The following is a 22973-nucleotide window of genomic DNA, read 5'->3' as shown; positions in this document are numbered from 1 at the left end:
GTGAGGTTTTTTAGCTATGTAAATGCACCTCTCCCTGTTTTAATGTACCTTCCATTAGGATGCTCTTAAAGTTTCCTGCCATCTTGCCTTTTCTGTAATCACTTTCCCTTTCATTCTGCTCTTAATAATTTCCTTCATCTTGATAGCTTGTAAATATGTCCTTTCAAAGTTCAGTGCCTCTGCACTTTTCCTAAGGAAGTCACTTGCTCTTATGGTTGCAGATCTAATTGTACAGTGATCACAATTGCTTAGTGGAGATCCTAGACTCTCTGTCTGTATTAAATCCTGACTTCTATGCAGAAGTGAAGAGTTGTCTTCTATCCTATCAAAATAAAACTATAAAAAATTTCAGACTGATTTATTTGTGTTTTTCTGCTGCTGTTTCATTTGACCGAAATCTACCTATTTTGTATGCTGAATCCTTCTGAAGCCTGTAAGTTAAATTCCCTGAAAGCAGTAATAGACCTGGGAGCAATGGCTTTAATTAGCCCTTCACTGCTAAAAAGTCTTCTGTCATTAAAATAGAAAAACAGGAGTTGGAGGTTGAAAGGAGTGTTGTTATTTTTGCTGGCTCTAAAATGCAATTAACTTTGAATAAAAGGTTGAAAAGGGAAAAATTAAATACTGGGAAAGGGAAACAATGTAATACTGGAAAAATCTGAGTGCATCTCCTAAGATGATGACATATGCACAGAGAAGTTATTTAAGGATTTGAAGTAGTGAAAAAAAAAAAGAATTTCACCTCTGGCAAATGCTCTTTTAGATACTTAGGTACTCTGCTAACTAACCGGCAGAGAATGAGAAGTAGACAGGAGAGAGACTCAGCCATGTCAAAGAGACCTACCAACAAGCTCTGGGGAGTTCACAAAGTGCAAAGTGCTCTTCAACTAAGCTAGTAAGACCTGCGCACCTAGATGCCACTGACAATCTCCATCTCCAGTGTTTCGATGCAGTTGTATTTGCTGTCACATCATTACTAATTTGTAAATTAATAAATGTGCTGATTTATAAATTTATCTGACTACAGTTTTGCATCAAATACAGAATCATAGAATACTTTAGGTTGGAAGAGACCATTAAAAGTCATCTAATCCAACCCTCCTGCAAGGAGCAGGGACATCTCCAACCGGATCAGGTTGCTCAGAGCCCCATCCAACCTGCCCTTGAATGTTTCCAGGGATGGGGCATCTACTAACTCTCTGGGCAACCACTTCCAGTGTTTCACCATCCTCATTGTAAAAAAATTCTTCCTGATGTCCAGTCTGAATCTACCTCCCTCTATTTTAAAACCATTACCGCTCGACCTTTCACGAAACCCTGCTAAAGAGTTTCTCCTCATTTTTCTTATGAGCCACCTTTAGGTACTGGAAGGTTGCTATAAGGTCTCCCTGGAGCCTTCTCTTTTCCAGGCTGAACAGGCCCAATTCTCTCAGCCTGTCTTCATAGGAGAGGTCCTCCAACTAATGCAAAATATGTTTATTAACTCTTCTGTGAATGCTTTATTTCTAGCAACTTGCAATTTAATAGCAAATAGAAAGCAAAGGTAAGCCACAGTTATGGTAAAATAATTTTTAAAGTTGTAAAATCCCCTTAATGCTGCTGTCATGATTGTTTTAACGATGTATCACTTGCTTGTATCTGCAAGTGAGATTCCCCATGACGAAGTCTGTTGGATACCTGGAGAGCCAGGGGCACTTAGTGAACAATCCAGACCGAATGGAATTGTTGTGTTTTTGAGTAGCAGGCCTCAAGGACATCGATAAGGCCGTTTGTGAGAAAGTACTGAAGCTGCCTGTAAGAAAAATACTGAAGCCACCTGCGAGAAAATAATGAGGCCGTCTGTGAGAAAGTAATGAAGCTTCCTGTGAGAAAGTAAACGAAGCAACCTTGAGAAGAAGGAAAACAGCTGGCATACGTGACTGGGGGCTGAACGTGATACAGGGTGCAGGTGGAGAGAGCCGTGCGCGTGAACATAGAGACTTAACGAATCATACTTTAGCTAGGAGTGCGTGCATGATATAGTTAACCAATTAGTAGAGAGCTTGCGCATGATACGGAATTAGAAGGGCTATATTAACCGGGATGTATCAACAATAAATTGGCATTTGCTTGATCATATTGGTCGTCAGCAGTGTCCGTTACTTCCGCGTCAACAGGTGGCGCCCGAACAGGGACCCTCAGATCGGCGTTGGTCATCCCGACGGAACCGAAATAGGAAAAGAAGAGGGGGCGGAAGCCGGTCGAAGGCGAGTGCTGCCCCGGCACTCGGGAAGTCGCTATAGCGCAAAAAGGTACAAAAGGTACAGAGGGAATCTCGTCTTGGCCAGGCGAGCGGCCGGGGAGGAGATGGGGTCCACACTGACCAAAGAGGAGTCAGCAGTGGTTAAGCTTCTCCAACATATGCTCTCTGCGAGAGGACTGAGTTATGACTCGGCCGTCCTAGAAGCTTTGCTGCAGTGGGCAAAGAAAAGGGAATTAATTCCCACAGTGGATGATGCTTTTGAACTCCCGACATGGGAAAAGATAGGAAAAGAGCTGTGGGATGAAGTAAGTAAAGGATCAAAGGAGGCGAGCAAACTCTCCACTATGTGGAGGCTAATTAACGAAACACTGATAAGCATGAAAGCCGAGCGTTCAGTTGCCGCATCTGCTTTTGCGGCCTTAACTCCAGCCGGCGGGTCCACCTCTGCTACTAGCATGCCGTTCTCGGGTTTAATGAGCCCTGCCGCCGCCCCGGCTCGTGCTGAGGGTGGGGGGGTTCGAGTCCCAGCAAGGACTGCAGGAGCTGCAGCCACAGCCCCTATAACTATAGATATACAAGCACCAGAAGGAAAAACTGCCGAAAGCCTTTCACCACCAGATGTACCACTACCAGGCACCCCGCCACACTGCGCCAGTGCAGGCTCAGAGTCACGAGTCTTTTCGCCGACACCGACAGCTCCGGTTTATCCCCCATTACCACCTTCTTCCGCGCCACCACGGCATGAGGAGGAGGGGGATGAACATTCATCTGGCTCCAAGGACGCACAGCTGGAAGAGACGCTAAAAAGGTTAGAAGCCCTAGAGGTTCGCCTAGAAGCGTCACTGGGAAACTTGTCAACTCCTTCGCCTGTGCCACATCGAGACCTGCCAGCGTCCAACCTATTCGTTCCGGATGGACCATCGGGTGAGATCAGTCCTTTTGCACCTTTACAAGGGACGCTGGCGGGAGGGGCCGGGGATTTGAATCCGATAGCACGGTGGAAAGAGGTGATTCGAGATGCTTTGATAGAAGGAGAGCCTTTTCCTATGGCATTTCCAGTTGTGACTGATAATACCGGGAGAAGTGTGTGGCAGGCATTAGATTGGAAAATATTGAAGGAAGCTAAAAATGCAGTTACTCAGTATGGGCTAAAATCATCATACACTCAAACTGTGTTGCAGCATATTTTTTTGTCACAGTTGTTAACTCCTTATGATACTAGAATGATTGTCCAGATGCTTTTGCTGCCGTCACAGCAGCTGCAGTTTTTTCAGCACTGGCAGACTGCTTGTGATAAGGCAGCTGCAACTCCTCGGCAACAGGGTGATCCATTATTCGGGGTGCAAACTCAAATGCTGATGGGAGCGGGACCCTACACACGATCTGATTGGCAAGCGCGATTTGCTACCGAAGTATTAGAACTGAGCCAAGATTTGGCTTATAAAGCACTTGCTAGGGTGCACGATGAAAAGTCCGGACCTGCCTTTACGTCAGTAAGGCAAGGTCCCACAGAACCATATGGGAAATTTATTGATCGGTTGCACGCTGCAATAATGGGTCACCCTGATCTGGATGATGACATGAAAGCAAAGTTCTTAGATATGCTTGCCTTTAATAATGCTAATGAAAAAACTAAGAGAGTCCTTAGTGTGCTGCCAAAAGGATCTAGTACAGGGCAACTGCTGGAAACTGCCGAGCGAATGGTAGAAGAAGAAAAGGCTACAGTCATGGCTGCTGTCGTAGGTGCAGCAGTTAAACCCTTGGTACCAAAAAAGCAGGCAAAGAGAAAGAACAAAAGGTGTTTTAGTTGTGGAAAATTGGGTCATTTCACTAAGGATTGTTTGCGATCGGGAAACAGGGCACGGAGCGCGTTCCACCCACGCGCAACGACACAAGTACAGGGTGCTTGGACCGCTGCGCGGCCGCCACAGTCGGCAGTGCCGGAGTGGACTTGGCAACAGCAGTAGATGTGACATTAACAACTTCAGAGGTTCAACTAGTTGATTCTGATCAGCAAGGACCGTTAGGGCATGGGTTAAGTGCATTACTTATAGGCCGTTCATCAGTGTCTCGAAAAGGCATATTTATAGTGCCTGGAATCATTGATGCAGATTATTGCGGGACTATAAAGATTATGGTGTATACACTAACACCACCCCTGACCATACCAGCACAATCAAAGATAGCACAATTGGTACCGTTTCATGCATGTGTTCCTCGGGCACACTCGGTCGTCCGCGGCCGGGGAGGCTTTGGTTCCACCGGCGCGCCAAGTGTCTTATTGGCAATCGATATCGCCAGGGGAAAGCCAAAAGAAAAGGTCACAATTAAACATCCTAATGGACAATCCTTGGCGCTGTCGATGCTAATTGACACGGGTGCAGATGTTACCATTATTCCTGCAACAAAGTGGCCCTGTAATTGGCCATTGGTACCGGCAGTTACTACTGTGGTAGGGGTGGGAGGCGCACAGCGCACGATGATCAGTAAATCAATAGTGTCATTTAATTTTCAAGATGGTACAGTAGTTACCACGAGGCCGTATGTAATGCACATGCCTATAGCTCTTTTAGGTCGAGACGTGCTGTCCCAAATGAAAGCCCAGCTTGTAACCCAGCCTTTTTAGGGGCGGCCATGGTCAAGCAGCCTGTTTTAAAACTCACCTGGACGACGGCAACCCCAGTGTGGGTAGACCAATGGCCGCTAAAGCAGGATAGGCTGCAAATATTACAGAACCTAGTACATGAGCAATTGGAAGCAGGTCATATTGTGCCATCTATAAGCCCTTGGAACACCCCCGTTTTTACTATTCCAAAAAAATCGGGTAGATGGCGACTGCTGCATGATTTACGTGCAGTAAACGCTGTCATGCAGGATATGGGAACTTTACAGTCGGGATTACCTTCCCCTGTAATGATCCCTGAAAATTGGGATTTACTTATTATTGATTTAAAAGATTGTTTTTTCACCATTCCTTTACATCCAGATGACGCAGAAAAATTTGCTTTCACGGTACCAGCAGTTAACAAGCAGGAACCTGCTAAAAGGTATCAATGGGTGGTGCTACCCCAAGGCATGAAAAATTCCCCCACAATGTGTCAGAATTTTGTCGCATGGGCTCTGCAGCCATTTCGGCAAGAGCATCAGTCTTTGTTAATCTATCATTATATGGATGACATCTTAATAGCAGGCGAAAAAATGAATGCAGAAAAAATATTACAAGAGTTAATAAAAACTTTAGAGCCAAAAGGACTAAAAATTGCCCCTGAAAAAGTACAGCGTCAAGGCCCATGGCAATATTTAGGCTGGGTAATTACTGGAAGCACGGTGCGACCGCAAAAAATACAAATTCATACAGACATTAAGAACCTCTCAGATGTTCAGAAATTGTTGGGAGACATACAGTGGGTAAGATCCATCACTGGAATCACTAATGATGATTTAGCTCCTTTAATGCCCCTGTTGGGAACTACGACCAAACCAAATGAACGGCGAACTTTATCAGTAGAACAGAAACAGGTGTTAGACCAGATTGTAGAAAAAATTCTAACAGCTACCACACAAAGAAAAATTAATGATTTACCTTTACAGTTTTTGATTGTTAATTCGACACCAAAGCGACAACATTTAATAGGGCTCATAGTGCAATCAGAAGAACAGCACATTAGAATTTTGGAATGGGTATTTCTATCTTACCAACCCAAAAACACAGTTTGTACAAGGGTCGAGCTGTTAGCTAACATGATTATAAAAGGCAGAAGAAGGATTTTGGAATTGTCAGCTCAAGAACCTACAAGGCTATTTGTACCTATAGTTCAAAATTATTTGGACTGGCTGTTAGCAACTTCAGAGATGCTTCAAGTAGCTTTAGCTGACTACCCAGGTGCTGTAACTAATCATTATCCTTCAGCCAAACTTTTGTCACTGTTGCAAAATCAAGACTTTGAAGAAGCCCCTCGCAGGTCGGAAGTACCAGTAGAAGGACTCACAGTATTTACAGATGCTGGGAGGAAATCTAAACGAGCTGCCATCGCTTGGTACAGTAATAACCAATGGAATCATCAAATTCTTACAGGTTACATCACGGACTCCCTGCAGACGCTTGAACTGAGAGCAGTGGTGTGGGCCTTTCAACAGTGGCACGATGAGCCTCTAAATGTTGTTTCAGATTCATTATATGTGGTGGGCACGACACAGCGTTTAGAACGTGCCATGATAAAAACAGTAAAAAATAATACTTTGTATATGTTATTGATGCAGCTGTTGTTTTTGCTAAATCAACGTAGAGAACCTTATTTTATAACACACATTTGCAGTCATCAGTTTAACCAAGGCTTGTCTATAGGAAACAACATAGTAGACAAGCTAGTCGCTGCTGCATGGAAAAATCAAACAGTTAACCTGTTTGAGCAGGCTCGTTTATCTCATAATTTCTTACATCAATCTGCTAAAGTACTAGCGAAACAATTTGATTTAAAATTCTCAGATGCTCGAGGAATAGTGCAGTCCTGCCCTGCTTGTCAAAAATCAGGAGTTGGTCTAGGCCTTGGGGTCAACCCTCGAGGTTTAGGTGCCTTGCAATTATGGCAAATGGATGTTACTCATATTGCAGAATTCGGACGTCAGAAGTATGTGCATGTCAGTATTGACACTTACTCGCATGCAATATGGGCCACTGCTCAAACAGGGGAAACAGCCAAACATGTTCTGAAGCATATGCATGCTGCCATTGCCGCACTAGGAGCTCCTCAAGAAATCAAAACTGACAATGGCCCTGCATATGTTTCGCAAACGTTTGTACGCTTTTGCCAACTGTGGGGTATTCGCAGAATAACAGGTATTCCTCACTCCCCTACAGGCCAAGCCATTGTAGAGCGTGCACATGCCACCTTAAAATCGCTTTTGCAAAAACAAAAAGGGGGAGAGCCGGCACCCTCTGAAAGGCTTGCAAAAGCGCTTTATGTGCTAAATTATCTGAGATTAACAGGAGACCGTGAATCTCCTCCAATTGTAATTCATCATATGTCATTGCAATCTGGACTGCAGAAAAGTGATTCGGTGAAGGTGCAATACCGGGATTTAAAAACTGGGGAATGGAGAGGTCCGGCAGAAGTGAAAATGACCGGTCGAGGTTATGTTTGTGTTTTGACAGACGAAGGACCACGATGGGTTCCAAGTCGATGGGTGAAACCTTGGAAGGAAGACCTGGGACAGCAGGATGCATCATCATCATCCTCCTGATGCTGGTAACTGGGTGTGTTGGTGAGACTGTAGACTTACATCGTATTGACCCCAGACCAAACATGTGGCTGACATTTGCCAACATTACAAACCAATCATCGTTTTGTGTGTCAATGGCTACTCCTGCTGATCCTTTTCGTACGTGTCTGATTGGTACTCCCTATTGGAATCCGGATGACTGGAAAGGATGGGTCAATAATCACACTGTTTTGAATGAGACTGTGGTGAATCAAACATGCCACGCAAAGATGGAGTGTGCCAGCCTCCGCCCTGGACAGAAACCGGTGTGTTGTTCTGGGAATAGCAATCAAATTGGAATAGCTGCAGCATTGGTGATTAGGCATTTAAATCACAGTTTGCCTTGGGATCCACAAGAATTAGATCTAATGGGATCCTTAAATGGTTCAGGGTCTTGTTTTATGCTGGGAGGTCCCCTTTTTACAGAAAAGGGGGTAAGTACAGCATGGAACAGGAACCAATGGACTAATGTAACTAGTAAAATGACTGACGCCCAAGGAAAACCTGTGTATACTTATCAAAACAGCTCAGGAGATTATTGTAATGGAGCAGTGGGAGCAGAAATCAAAGGTTCAAAGATGCCTCTTTGGGTGAATGACACGGCCAAGGCCATACCCCCGGGATACTTCTTAATTTGTGGGGATCGGGCCTGGTCAGGAGTGCCAAAAGGGGCTATAGGAGGACCATGTTATTTTGGAAAATTGATAATGTTTGCTCCATATATGAAAGTATTGCGAAATCGTACTCGAGCAAGGAGATCACTAAAAGTATTAGCTCCCAACTGTGACGGCAATTTAACCCTAATGGGTACAGCTGAGCGTATAGTATTATCTATATTTGTTCCTTGGGCGGCATCTGCAAAAGCTTTAGCTAGCTTAAATAGATTAGCTTGTTGGGCACAAAAGCAAATGAATTTAACCTCTAGCATGTTATCGGGATTGTTAGAAGACATGGATAGTATGCGTCATGCTATTTTGCAGAATCGGGCAGCCGTTGATTTTTTGTTATTAGCGCATGGACATGGATGTGAAGATTTTGAAGGTATGTGTTGCATGAATATTTCTGATCACTCTAAATCAATACACTATCAGTTGGCAGAGTTACGCCGGAACATGCATGCAATACAGGTGGAAAATGGACTTTCGGACTGGCTAAAATCATTGGGAGTCACAGGTTGGCTAAAAGATTTGATAGTACATGGGCTGGTAATATTAGTGGCTTTGCTGTTGGCACTAATGGTATTGGGGTGTATTTTAAAATGCTTTGTGAAAGTTATGGAACGTATGATGACTGGGGTCTGGATTGTTCAAAAACAAAAAGGGGGATTTGTTGGATACCTGGAGAGCCAGGGGCACTTAGTGAACAATCCAGACCGAATGGAATTGTTGTGTTTTTGAGTAGCAGGCCTCAAGGACATCGATAAGGCCGTTTGTGAGAAAGTACTGAAGCTGCCTGTAAGAAAAATACTGAAGCCACCTGCGAGAAAATAATGAGGCCGTCTGTGAGAAAGTAATGAAGCTTCCTGTGAGAAAGTAAACGAAGCAACCTTGAGAAGAAGGAAAACAGCTGGCATACGTGACTGGGGGCTGAACGTGATACAGGGTGCAGGTGGAGAGAGCCGTGCGCGTGAACATAGAGACTTAACGAATCATACTTTAGCTAGGAGCGCGTGCATGATATAGTTAACCAATTAGTAGAGAGCTTGCGCATGATACGGAATTAGAAGGGCTATATTAACCGGGATGTATCAACAATAAATTGGCATTTGCTTGATCATATTGGTCGTCAGCAGTGTCCGTTTCTTCCGCGTCAACAGGAGTCCCAGACTGAGGTGATTTAATAAACACATCTGATATTTATAGACCTGAAATTATTTATTTATGTATTTATTTAAGGTCTTCCTTATATAGGAAATACAGAGAAGTCATGCTGAAACACTGACAAACTGGACAACCTGCCAGGGACCTCATTTCTCCTGATCACATCCTAGGGAACAGGTGAAATGTGAAAGCAGAACTTTAAAGGGCAAAAAGCAGAGCAATAAAGAAAAAAATATCAGGTGCTTTACCTGTCCTTCTCTTTGTGTTTTGCCTTTATCCACACTTATATGTACATGCACATATTTTTAATGAATTGTAATCAAATGAGAATATAAAAAAAGTGGTGCACAATCACACTATAATAGGAAAACCAAGACACAAAAAGTTGACTTGAAGGAATTCTTTGAAGAAGAATGACTTCCAAGTTTTCAGTTCCCGTCTGCAAGCCAACACACCTTGGATTAAGGGTCTTGCTCAGGTAGAGTGTCTCACTTCTATTTTTACTGTTGGCCCAAAAGAAAACAGAGCAAATGTATTTGTGACAACTTCAGTACTCTAAGTTGCTACTGTATCCTTATGTTGAAAATTTGTTACATACAGATCAGAATCCACGAGTTTTCCTAGTAGAGGGTTGCTTAGTTAGACCGTCTCGTTAGTACTTGTTAGGTCCGTTCTCTGAATTAATACTCATTAAGTCTGTTCACTAAAGTATAGATCTTTAGTCGGTTGTAAAAAGACAGGGTGTTCGTCTATACAAGTTCTCTTCTCTGTAGAGAAGCAGGACTGAGGAAGGATTACAGAGTCAAATGGGGAAGACAGTCACAGATGAATGTGAACTATTTTTTTCATGGAGAAGAAGGATTTTGTTGACAGGAATAAATAAATCTATTAATGCCACATCTTCTGAGGATGCCAATGGTACCAGGGGAAATGACTGTGATAGTTGTATCCAGACACTGTTGCTCAAACCAGCTCAGGGAATATTAGTCCCTGTGGAAATTCAGCAAATTTTGAAAAGTTATGCAAAAGCTTACTTTATTTTTCAGAAGGGAGGAAAAAGAATAAAGCAGCTGACTTATTCACAACATAATGACTAATAGGCAGACAATAGCAATAAGGAACAGTGAATGAGACCAGAGAGCCTGGCAATAGAAAGAGCTGTGGATCATTCAATGCATGGGGGCTGTCCAGCTGTGGAACGTGTGAAATGGGCTCAAAGCTGTCCTACAGATTTGGCTGGACATCTTAAAAGATGGAAAGTGTTAACAGAAAGGATGGAAGTGCAGTTTTAAAGGTTTTATGTATAGATATGTATACATGGTATCAAATCAAATAAATGTTCAGTCTCATATTAAAAACATAGATGGATCCTCACCTTCACTAGTGCTTCTCTCAGCAGTGCACAAAGCATTGACTTACATTAGACAGCAACTCAAAGCAAGGAACTCCTGGGAAATCTGTCCACGATATCTGTACTTCCAGGCATGATATTGAGGGGAGCAGAGGAGGAGTCTTTCACAGTATTGTCATGCATGGGTTTCCACATATTGGATGAAAAAAACAATAGTTTGTTAACATTGTCTCCCAGAACATTTTTTTTTAAATTTAAAATATATATTTAAAGTAAAAATGTAATTTAAATGTTAATCTTAAAGTGTAATTTGGTAAGGAAGGTTATTGGCATGGCCAAAAAGACAATATTGGATTTTACTGAGATTTTTCATTGCAAAAAGTATCACTTTCTGACCAGCTCAGGAGCCCATCTTTGGGTCGGAGCATACTTACCCATATCTATGTGGCTGTGACTAAACCCCCAGGAGGCAGAGTCGAAGGCTTGTTTTGTTACTTTCTTTTCACACATTGCTAACTCCCTGAGACATATTGGCTCTGACTCTCTGCATGAAACAAGTCTCAAAAAAAAAAAAAAAAAATCAGAGACTCATCCCTAAGCTTCTGTACCTACTCTGGTATCTTAGTGTGGCTAGAAATGTGTGTTATACATTAAGGAATTCTTACAATGCGGGAGAGGTGTAAAATTGCTCATCCTAAATAAAGATCAAGCCTTCCTGTGTTCAATATTAATTATCATTTCTACTTTCCTCATTAAAGAGAAACTCCATTAAAGATCCATTAGAGAGTGCATTTTTTAATGAAGGCTTAAATTATAGTGCACACTGCAATCAGACAACCTATTGTGTGACAGCATGAACAGCAAAAGCTGTGTACAAAGCAGCAAAAATACTGAAATAAAAATACATTGTTATGCTAGGCACAGTGTTAGAACGTAAATTTGCATAATATTTGGGTACCAACCAGAGCTATAGGCACATTAACAAACTTTATACTGTTGATTATTCATCAAGTTACATATGTATTTGTTTAATCTTCTAAAATCTTGTCTAGCTGCTTTTCTCCTAATAAATCGGATTCCTCATATGTGTTATAGCATCAGACATTCATTTTAAATTCATAGGCATATAATCTCCTGATGTATATTTGTATTTCCCATTGAAATTAATAGGAGATACACATGCAGACACCTTCTTTTGAAATCTTGTCTTTCAGAGAGGATCACAACTGCTCTTCTCATGCAAATCACCTGCCTGCTTACAAATGGATGTTGCAGCATTGCTCACTTTTCATATTTTATCAAGAACTTTAACAATATTTTTAGTCTTATTGATTGCAGGAAAGACAACTTCACAATAGAAACCCTCAAAATACTAGCCTGCAGGTGACAAAGTAAAAGAAACTCTCTTCTTTGTTCTCAACAATCTTTATGTTTAAATAAACTCTGACTTCTCAGTTTTTTTTTATTTTGTCCCCTACTCAGTTCTCATTGGGTTGGCTTCTTTTCTAGATAATCACACTGTCCTACTGCTTCCTTCACAGACTTTCTTCTCTGAAGCACCCTCCTTTGGTCTCTGCCTTAACAGCTCTTTCATAGCTCCGGTTCAGCTGGAAAACATCTATGTTATCCTGTACCTGGCCTGTGTTAGAGCCCAGTTATAGCATTGAGATGACACACTGTGACATGCTTAGCAATGGAAAACAACCCAAAAATAACATGCAATCAAAGATCTCTCATGTTGAGCTAACTAACCAATGAAATACATAAAAAATCAACAATATGTCCATACAAGTTAATTCTGCTGTTCTTTCCTGAGTTAACTAAAGTCAAAGGTACCAAGATTTCACTTCATTCCTTTGACATTTCCTCAAAATCTAGAAATTCAGTGGTCTCTCAGTTCTAGACTCACAAGCAGAGAAACTATTCTTTTGTCCCTTCAAAGAAAAAGCTGACTTCTGAGTGCTTGATACCCCATGCCTTCTCTGTCATCACTTGAGCTCCATAATAAAAGCCCTCCTGAGTTTTCTCATTGGCAATCCTGACCTTATTATCCCTACGTGGTGCATATATGAGGTCTTCAGGCTGCTCTTGCTCATGCCCATCTGCTGAGATGGTGCTGTGCCTGCTCGTAAGCTTATCCTAGGGGTTAGGTGTTGAAGCAATGTAGACAGGCCAACACAACAGCTTCAACCTCCACTACAGAAACTTGTTCAGTAAGGAGTGGTGAAGCATTTCCACACTATGCTCAGCCGTTCAGCATACTATCAAGTTTAGGAGTAGAGAAAGCACTCATCTTCAGGAGCATTGGCTTACATATAACCATACTTTGACTACTGGGATGTTTCATCTCCATAGGAAGTTAGCACAAATTATCCTTCTGTACAGTGAACACAGAAGCTGTCTTTATGCTCTTGGGTGTGTCACTAGGCATGAGTAACCATCAGAAATAGGTCACATCCAGAATTAAGCCAGCCAGCTATTTGTCTAAATGTTGTTGTTATTTTTCTAATAGTAAAAAAATATAGATTTTCTGATGTTGTCAATGGGTTTGTTTTTTTTTTTTTTTAAAGGGGCCAGTTTTGACAAATAGTCCAGCGAGGAAAAGAAACCAAAAGAATCAACTATTTTCTTCGTTTTCATTTCCAAATGACTGCTTCATTTTTAATATTAATTTTATTTTTCCATTATTTTTCACACGCTTGCTATTGACGTGTTTAGTTGGGTATAATAGAACTGCCAAAAATGTCATGCTGTTTTTCCTTTTAATGCCATTAAGTGCAGCTGTACCTTCACATCAATTCAAACATGATCTCTTTTCTAAAAGATTGGCCACAGCTATGGAGCTCGCGTGTTGAGCATTGACACTTTTGCTGGCTCATCACCAAGTCACATAAAATACTGAAAAACAAAACACCCCCTCCCAAAATAATCAAACTTCATAACTGTTTGGGTTGATTTTTTTCTGCCCCCCAGAAGCTGCAATGCTTATGAGCTTCCCTGAAATGAGCAGAGTGTGGGGGTTTTTTTTGTTAATTTTATGGAGTTTGGGGAGGGTTTGTTTTTTTTTATTTTTTTGTTAGCTCTGTGGTTTTTTAAAAACAATGTTTCTAAAAGTCTCCATTGTCCTTGGAATAGTGGCTCGAAGCTTTCCCAGAGTGTAAGGTCACCCTACTGGATATGTTTGCCATGTGGAAGGAGCACAGATGTAAGACTAGGTTGCTCCCTGCTGGGGTCACTAATGTGCCCTCCAATGCTATGCACTGATGCCACTACCCCGTGTCTAGCTCTTCATCTTGCTTTGGCAGCACTCTGTTGGCGATATCTTGGGATGCTGTCACTGAGATATATCTTCTGATGCTCTCTAAATTCCCAACATCTTAGAACCATAGAATAGTTAGGGTTGAAAGGGACCTTCAAAGGTCATCTAGCCCAACCCCCCTGCAAGAAGCAGGGATGTGCACAACCAGATCAGGTTGCTCAGAGCCCCGTCCAACCTGGCCTTGAATGCTTCCAGGGATGGGGCATCAACCACCTCTCTGGGCAACCTGTTCCAAGGTTCTACCACCCTCAAAATTTTGTCCTAATATCTAGTCTGAATCTACCTCCCTCTATTTTAAAAACATAGCAACAGACCTCGTCCTATCACAACAGACCCTACTGAAGAGTTTCTCCCCATCTTTCCTGTAGGCCCCCTTGAGGTACTGGAAGGCTGCTATAAGGTCTCCCCAGAGCCTTCTCTTCTCCAGGCTGAACAGCCCCAACTCTCTCAGCCTGTCCTCACAGGATAGGTGCTCCAGCCCTCTTATCATCTTTGTGGCCCTCCTCTGGACCCTCTCCAACTGGTCCATGTCCTTGTTATGTTATGGGCTCCAGAGCTGGATGCAGTACTCCAGGTGGGGTCTCATGAGAGCGGAGTAGAGGGGCATAACTCTTCTCATAGCTCATTTTGTGTGAAAGACTTGTGTGTAATCCAGAGGTGTTCCTCAGGTTAAAAGTACATCTGGAGATCTAAAGACACCTTCAGCCTTCACAGGGAAACCTCACAAAAGTCTATGAGGTTACTGAAACAACAAATACCACCTTATACCATCATGTCACACATTCTCCTCAGCAAGCAGCATCTTGGCCTAAACTCTCCTCTTAGAAACTTTACTGTAAGGCCCGTAATGAGGACAGGGCAAGAAGGTTGTTCCTCAAATGCTTCCATGTAACAGGGAGCAAATATGTCCATGATTCTTCAGCTGCTGTTGTCACTCAGTAAAAAAGCCTATGTGTCAGTAGCACCAGGGTGAACAGAAGCCAGCCGGTGATCTACATGTGCTTCTTATTCCACATGTGGCATCTAGGATAGAGTGACTGTTTGAGTCCCAGCAAACTGGTTAGTGGTTCTAGAGTAAAGCTGAAATTATATGGGCGAGTCCTCTTACGACCACTGCAATTTATGCCAGCAAAAGTGGAGTTTCCCTTTATAGCTCGTATTTCTGTGAAATAATTTAACTTCACTGACAGAACACACTCTCATATGCCAGTGATTACTGTATCTTCACCAGAGCTATTGTCAATACAGAAGCATAGTTTAAAGTATCCTCACCTCTGACAGATATTACAGTATGGCATGTTCCAATGGCAGACCTTATCTACGTGATTGTGACTCCTTTTCTCTGTAACCAAGAGATGAGACAGAGAAGTCTCTCACATTCTGTGGCAGCTGGCATGGAACCAGTCCTTCTGATTGGTGACATTTACACATTTCATGTTTGACTTAATGTAACATCAATATTTCTAGTAGAAAAGAGCACGAAGCAACAAGTCTTACATAACTGCACTTTGCCACAGAACGTTTTAAATTGAAAGCATAAGCAATTTCCAGTGCATGCAGAGCAACTCCATACAAATAACTAGCAAGAGGATCTGCCAATCTTTGCAAGCGATTGACCAAACTAAGACTTGGGACAAATCACCAACAATGCAGTACAGACACACCCCTCTGTGAAAGCCCATCTACTGTAGGTTTCATTCTGAGATAGCAAGAAGTAAAAAGTGCATGAGAAGACAGAGTAAGCTGGGAATAGATGAGTTTATGGCAGATCACTAAGGCCAGCTCTAATTCACAACTCTAATCCTCTGTACGCTATATCCAAGTTTGAGGTCCAGAAGGATGTGCTGGAACATCTACTCTGCCTTTTTGAAACTTAAACCATGTTCTCCCCACAAACTCAATGCTCATGCCACTCAGTCCATGGCACTCACTTTGAAAAACTTGGCCTACTGGGGGCTGATGGGGTCCATCTGACAGAGAAGAGGAAGACCATCTTTGGAAAAAGGCTTACCAAGCTGCTAAAGGTGGCTTTAAACTAATGTTGCAGGGGAAGGGGAAGCACAGTCCATCCCACTACCATCAGTATGGCACCAGTGCCACCAACAGTTACCTAGAATCTGGGGAAGTAGGAGAGCATCTAAAATGCAGCTTAAAGGAATTTCAAATGCTCCAGCCAGCAAGTCAGATTCATCAGAGGCCCAGCTTAAATGCCTCTATGCCAATGCACATAGCATGGGGAACAAACAGGAAGAATTAGAGATGTGCACACACCTGCAGGGCTACGATCTTGCTGGCATCATGGAGACATAGTGTGATGACTCCTATGACTGGGGCATTGGAATGGAGGGATACAGGCTTTTTAGAAAGGACAGGAAGGGGAGACAAGGAGAGGGTGTCATCCTTTATGTCAATGACCAGCTGGAGTACATGGAACTATGCCTGGGGATGGATAAGGGGCTGATAGAGAGCTTATGGGTCAGGATTAGAGGAAGTGCAAGGACAGGCAAGATTACAGTGGGGGTCTGCTGCTGGCCACCTGACCAGAAGGACCCAGCAGATCAGGCCTTCTATAGACAGATAGGAGCAGCCTCACGGTCACAAGTCGAGGTCATCGTGAGGAACTTCAACCACCTTGATCTCTGTTGGAGGGACAACACAGCAGGACATTAAGCAATCCAGGAGATTCCTGTAATGCCTTAACAGTAACTTCCTTCCCCAAGTGATAGAAGAGCCAATGAGGAGAGGTGCTATGCTGGACCTTGTTCTCACCAACAGGGAGGGGCTGGTGGGGGACGTGGAACTGAAGGGCAGTCTTGGCTGCAGTGACCATGAGGTGGTGGAGTTCAAGATCCTTAGGGTAGCAAGGAGGGTGTGCAGCAAGCGGGGCTTCGGGAGAGCAGACTTTGTCCTCTTCAGGAATCGGATGGGTAAAGTGCCATGGAATGCAGCCCTTGAGGGAAGAGGGGCCTGAGAAAGCTGATCTTCAAGGATCACCTCCTTCGAGCTCAGGACCAATGCATCCCAACAAAGAGGAAGCCGAGTGAAAACACCAGGAGAACTGCATAGATGAACAAGAAGCTCCTGGACAAACATAAACACAAAAAGGAAGCTTACAGCGGGTGGAAGCCAGGACAGGAGTCTGGGAGGATTACAGAGAGATTATCTGAGAGGCCAGGGATCAGGTAAGGAAGGCCAAAGCCCTGGCAGAACTGAATCTGGCCAGGGACGTCAAGGACAACAAGGAAAGCTTCTTAGGGGGATAAAAGGAAGACCAGGGAGAATGTTCCAGGAGGAAACAGAAGACCTGGTTACCTGGGACATGGAGAAGGCTGAGGTACTCAACAACTTTTTTGCCTCAGTCTTCCCTGGCACAGGCTCTAGCCACATTGCCCAAGTTGCAGAAGGCAAAGGCAGGGACTGGGAGAATGAAGAACAGCCCACTGCAGCAGAAGAGCAGGTTTAAGACCATCTAAGGAACCTGAAGTTGTGCACAACTCCATGGAACCTGGTGAGATGCATCTGCAGGTCCTGAGGGAACTGGTGGATGAAGTTGCCAAGCCACTGTCTATCATATTTGAGAAGTTGTGGCAGTCTGGTGAGGTTCCCACTGACTAGACATAACCCTCATTTTTAAAAAGGGAAAAAAGGATGACCCAGGGAACTAGAGGCCAGTCAGTCTCATCTGTGTGCCTGGCAAGGTCATGGAGCAGATTCTCCTGGAAACTCTGCTAATGCACATGGAATAGAAAGAGGTAATTGGCAACAGCCAACATAGCTTCACTAAGGGCAGATCGTGCCTCTCTAATTTGGTGGTGACCTTCTACGATGGTGTTATAGCATGGGTGGATAAGGGATGAGCAACTGACATCATCTACCTGGACTTGTACAAAGCATTTGACACTATCCCACACAACATCCTTGTCTCTAAACTGGAGAGACATGGCTTTGACAGATGGACCACTCAGTGAATAAGGAATTGGCTGAATAGTCACACTCAGGAAGTTGTGGTCAACAGCTCAATGTCCAGGTAGAGACCAGTGACAAGTGGCGTTCCTCAGGGGTTGGTATTGGGACCAGACCTGTTTAACATCTTTGTCAATGATATGGACAGTGGGATGGAATGTACCCTCAGCAAGTTCACCAACACCACCAAGCTGTGTGGTGCAGTCAACATGCTGAAGGAAAGGCATGCCATCCAGAAGGACCTTGACAGGCTGGAGAGGTGATACCTTGCAAACCTCATGAAACTCAACAAGGCAAAGTGCGAGGTCCTGCACGTGGGTTGGAGTAATCCCAAGCAGAAATACAGGCTGAGCGGAGAATGAATTCACAGCAGCTCTGAGGAAAAGGACTTGGGGGTAGTGGTGAACAAGAAGGCCAACATGAGCTGGCAATATGCACTTGCAGCCCAGAAAGCCAACTGCATCCTGGATTGCATCAAAAGAAGCAGGACCAGCAGGTCGAGGGAGGTGTATTCTCCCCCTCTACTCCACTCTGGTGAGACCCCACCTGGAGTACTGTGTTCAGTTCTAGAGCCCTCAACATCAGAATGATGTGGACCTGTTGGATTGAGTCCAGAGGAGGACCACGAAGATGATGAGAAGGCTGTAGCACCTCTTCTACAAGGACGGGGTGAGAGAGCTGGGGTAGTTCAGCCTGGAGAAGAGAAGGCTCCAGGAAGACATTATAGCAGCCTTCCAGTACCTAAAGGGGGCTTATAAGAAAGATTGGGAAAAACTCTTCAGCAGGGTCTGTTGTGATAGGGCTAGGTGTAATGGTTTTAAAACAGAGGGAGGTAGATTCAGACTGGATGTAAGGAAAAAAAATTACAATGAGGGTGGTGAAACACTCGAACAGGTTGCCCAGAAAGGTGGTGGAAGCCCCATCCCTGGAAACATACAAGGCCAGGTTGGACGGGGCTCTGAGTAACCTGACCTAGTTGAGGATATCCCTGCTCCTTGCAGGGGGTTGGACTAGATGACCTTTAAAGGTCTCTTCTTCTATGATTCTATGAAAGAACCTGTGTCTCAGAAAAGGAGCAGGAGAAATTAAGGTTGAAAAAAACCTACTGAAGTCTCCTAGTGTCCATCTTCTTCTTGGGAGTCCATCATGTCCATTACTGAAGACAAACAACTCAGCTGTACTTGTCAGCCTGACCCAGAAAAAAACTCCTGACTCCATCTACAGCTGCATAGTTTTGTATCTAAGGAACCCACGCTGCAAACATTCATTTCTGTGGGAGGCTGATTAGTACAGCCTATAACCTGCAAATCTAATTATATGTTGAGGAATGAATGAGTCAGGGAAGGACATCGAGTGACTGGTCAGTAAAATTGTATATAACATTTCCTGTAAAGTGAAACAAGAAAAAACAATCCCCACATAAGTGTATAAAGACACCTTCTGAGCTGACTGTTACCACTTAGGAAGGAATCTTAAGGTAATAACAGCTACTTGGAGGAAAATATCAACTTAGTGTTCAGCGATGGTCAAAAAGGAAAGGAAAAGTTCAGAAGTATTAGGAAAAGAGTAAAATGTAGATTATGGCATTAAATCTGTATAGCATCTGCATCTTCAGCACTGTATAAAGCTATAATCTTTTCAGAAAAGACACAATAGCAATGCAAAAAGGAGTCAGATGAGGACAAGATGAGCAAAGGCTTTAGCAACAGTAACATGATTTTTAGCACTGCAGTCTCCAGCACAACTATTCAGGATATTTTTTTTCAGTACAGAAATGCCTGCCCCAAACTGTTGCAATTTAACTAACATGACAAATCTGTATTCAGGAATTTTGTTAACATCTTGAAAGCTATTGCTAAAAAAGAAAAACAAAACAAAACAAAACAAAAAAACCCTTTTAGGTATTCCAGAAATTCAAAACCAAGTGCTCTTTTGCAAAGCACTATATTTTAATTCTACTCCAGTAGTACTGAGACAATGAAGTATTATTTAATTAATTCAGAACATATTGCAGTGTTATTCATACAGTTTGGCTTAAGGAAGCCTGTATCCTTAAGTGACAGGAGTCAAACTAGGAGAGAGAAATTGTTAGCTTAATTTATAGATGAACTGTCCAATCTTCTTGATCAATGTCTAGCCATGAAGCTTCTTTGAAACTTGTTTCTTTTGTGGTATAATAAAGTCTACTCCATAATTCTATAACTCCGTAACTTCAACAGACCATGAAAAGTGGAAGTACGTTATAATCCAATTCTGTTTTTGAGTATGATATACAACAGTCCTGCACTTATACATGCAAATTGTATATTTTTTAAAATGCCTAGCAATGTAAAGCACATTAACAAATTACATTTAAAAACAAACAATAATTCTACATTCAAGTGCTTAAATCTTGCTGGTGAAATAAGCACACATATCTGCTTTGAATTTAAAGGACTTTCCTGTGCCTATGGAATAACACAATCTGCACACCATTGCTTGTCGATGTAATAGAGAGGAAACCAGAAGTGGTGTGTAAGTGGGACAAGCCACTTTTACAACTGGTTCACAGGACCAGTTTTACAGCCTGGTCCCACTTTCTGCAGCTTTGCATCCATTAATGCAAATGCACAAATAATATTTAATTGTATGAAGCCTTTCTCTTTTCCCAGACCTCATGGCACATTATATTCAAAGCTCTTAGTGCCTGGACTCCAATGTCTATAAGGGAAATATGTCTTTTTTACTTCTTTTTTTTCACCCTCCAATTCATGACAGTGATATCCCAGAAAGTGTCACCATTAATGAATGTTCAAAATCACTTCATGTCTGGATAGACTTGAACTTGGAGAACTGAAAAGACTGAGCAAACTACACCCCATAAATCAGCACTCTGTCTTTTACTTTCCCATTCAGAGACTGAAATGAGCTTGGACTAATTTGCAGAGTTAGAGACATGGCAATTCAACTTGCATTGTTCCATCAAGCATGGAAAAAACCTGTTGGACATTTTTATAGATGGTTCAACAACTTGCTATCTAAGGAAGTGTCAGTAATTCATGTGAGTGTCTATGACCAGTGCAGACACTGGTATGTGGAGCTTCATTAAACCTTCATGGAATGAATATGAAATGGGGATGACACTTTATATTCACCCACTTCTGCCTATTTAATAAAATGATCCTGTGGTATATCTCCAGTCCTATAACCCTGATAAAGAGGCTTGACTGAGTCTTTCAGAAAGTTTGATCCCTTTTGTAGCTGTAGACCTAGCTCATGCTAGACTTCACTATTTTTTTTTTTTTTTTTTTTTTTTTTTTTTTTTGTGCTCGGCTATGTAATTGATCAGTGCTACATGCACACTGGTTTGGGTTGTTGAATTTTTTTTTTTGTCTGACTCCCTAGTGTTTATTTATTCTGAAATATCTGCTTTTATAGTACTTCACATACACATCATTCTTCTGTGCCACTGCTTGCTTTGGTGAAACTTAGCTAGAGAAGAAACTGGATCTTAAAGGAATCTGAGGTTTTCAAATAAACTACATAAAGATATATGTAGTGCTTTCAGGCTTACAGAAAAACCTGAAAACTTGTCTCAGAAATTATCTTTATGCAGTTCATTGGACATGAGATTCTTTTTAAATTCTGTTTACCACAAAGGCAATACATGGTTAGAAGTCCATAAACTGGGAGCTGTAAAGTTGATTCATAGGAGAGACCTTTCATGCCTGCTGTTTAAATCACCAGGAATTTTCACATTGATTTTCTCTGGGTTAGATGGGAGAAGTCTGTTCGCCAAAAGGCCCCATCTAAAAAGACTGCTCAACCTCTTTGAGAGCAGCCCAAAGACATCAGTGCAGTTTTTGCTTTATAATTCTGAATTGTCTTGGCCAAGATTTTGGATTGTGACTGGAGTTAATCGGAGTCTTGGCATTAATGTCTTGGTTGACATTAACTTTGAGACAAATGTATTTAAAGAAATGCATTGTAACTGTAAAACAACATGCACAGTAACCTCAGAGTACGTAACCGCAGCCTCAGTCCATCCTACAAATACCTTTTTCTTTTTTTAATGAAGAATAATTATAGTAAGGACATATCCTATTCTGAGAACAGATATTCAAGGATTATAAGCCTTGGGAAAGTGTACTTAAAGATAATATAGGTTTACAAAGAAAAAAAAAGGAAGAAAAAAATAAAATAAATCATACAAAATTCAGATTGTAACATGCAGCCTTCAACCCAAATTCTTTATTGAACCTTTCTTAATCAGCAACTAGCTCCTGCTGTACACAGAGAGTCTTAAATTTCCTTTTGTGCTTGCAGTGTAAATGACCATGCAATCTACTTCTTTGCTAGCTCTGAGGAGCTTATGAACAATACAGGATATACAGTGATACTAAATAAAGTCCAAAGCTCATGGGTAAATTTTAAAGCAACCACAAATGTGGCCTGGCAAATTACAATCTTGATATCACAGTTGCACTTGTACCTCTTTGTGAAATCCTATTGAGATCAAAAGACATGTTTAGAAGGGTGTTTTCAAGCCATATTCACAGCCTCTCATCTCAATGAAACAAAATAAGGCAAAGGGTCCTTCTAGGCGTTGCATTAAAGATTGCAGAGAATCTGTATAAAATAGAAGATGATCTTCACGCCAATGTATAAAAAGGAGTTCCATATTTGTAAGGCAGAGTCAAGAGAGCAGAGAATTACAATATATGTCCTGCATCAGTATTGAAATATTTGTGTAAGGTAATGAAATCATGATGTATTTAATGGATAAGAAATTTCAAGTAAACGTCAAAGAACTGTCTTATTTTGAATCAATTGGCTTTTAAATGTTAGTACTGCACTCTAGTGCCTCACAGATGTTATGTAGTGGGGTTGTATTGTAACACCTGCTCCCTCCCTTTTAATGTATTCCCCATTGCATAGTTGAAGCTGCACAGCTTCCATAAAGAATATTTGGAGAGGCAATGCTAATGTAAAGAAAGGAGTCTTTTCCTTTTAAGACTGTAATGCCTTATGGAAAATTCA

At 42.2% G+C, this 22973-nt stretch overlaps 1 protein-coding gene across 1 annotated transcript; it reads left to right on the top strand.

Moving 5' to 3' along the window:
* Positions 1 to 7545: 7545 nt before the first annotated feature.
* On the top strand, positions 7546 to 10386 carry LOC147600855 (uncharacterized). Its single transcript, XM_086746713.1, has 2 exons — positions 7546 to 8885; positions 10368 to 10386. Exons 1-2 carry the CDS (start codon positions 7546 to 7548, stop codon positions 10384 to 10386), a joined length of 1359 nt encoding a protein of 452 aa, XP_086602839.1.
* Positions 10387 to 22973: the final 12587 nt, after the last annotated feature.

The sequence above is a fragment of the Chlamydotis macqueenii genome, chromosome 4, assembly GCF_036417535.1.
Source record: "Chlamydotis macqueenii isolate bChlMac1 chromosome 4, bChlMac1.mat, whole genome shotgun sequence".
Lineage (NCBI taxonomy): Eukaryota > Metazoa > Chordata > Aves > Otidiformes > Otididae > Chlamydotis > Chlamydotis macqueenii.
The sequence above is the reverse complement of the archived record's forward strand: the minus strand, read 5'-3'. Positions and strand labels throughout refer to the sequence as shown.

Coding starts and splice junctions, on each gene's coding strand:
- LOC147600855 (XM_086746713.1), top strand. CDS start 7,546: ATGTGGCTGACATTTGCCAACATTACAAACCAATCATCGTTTTGTGTG.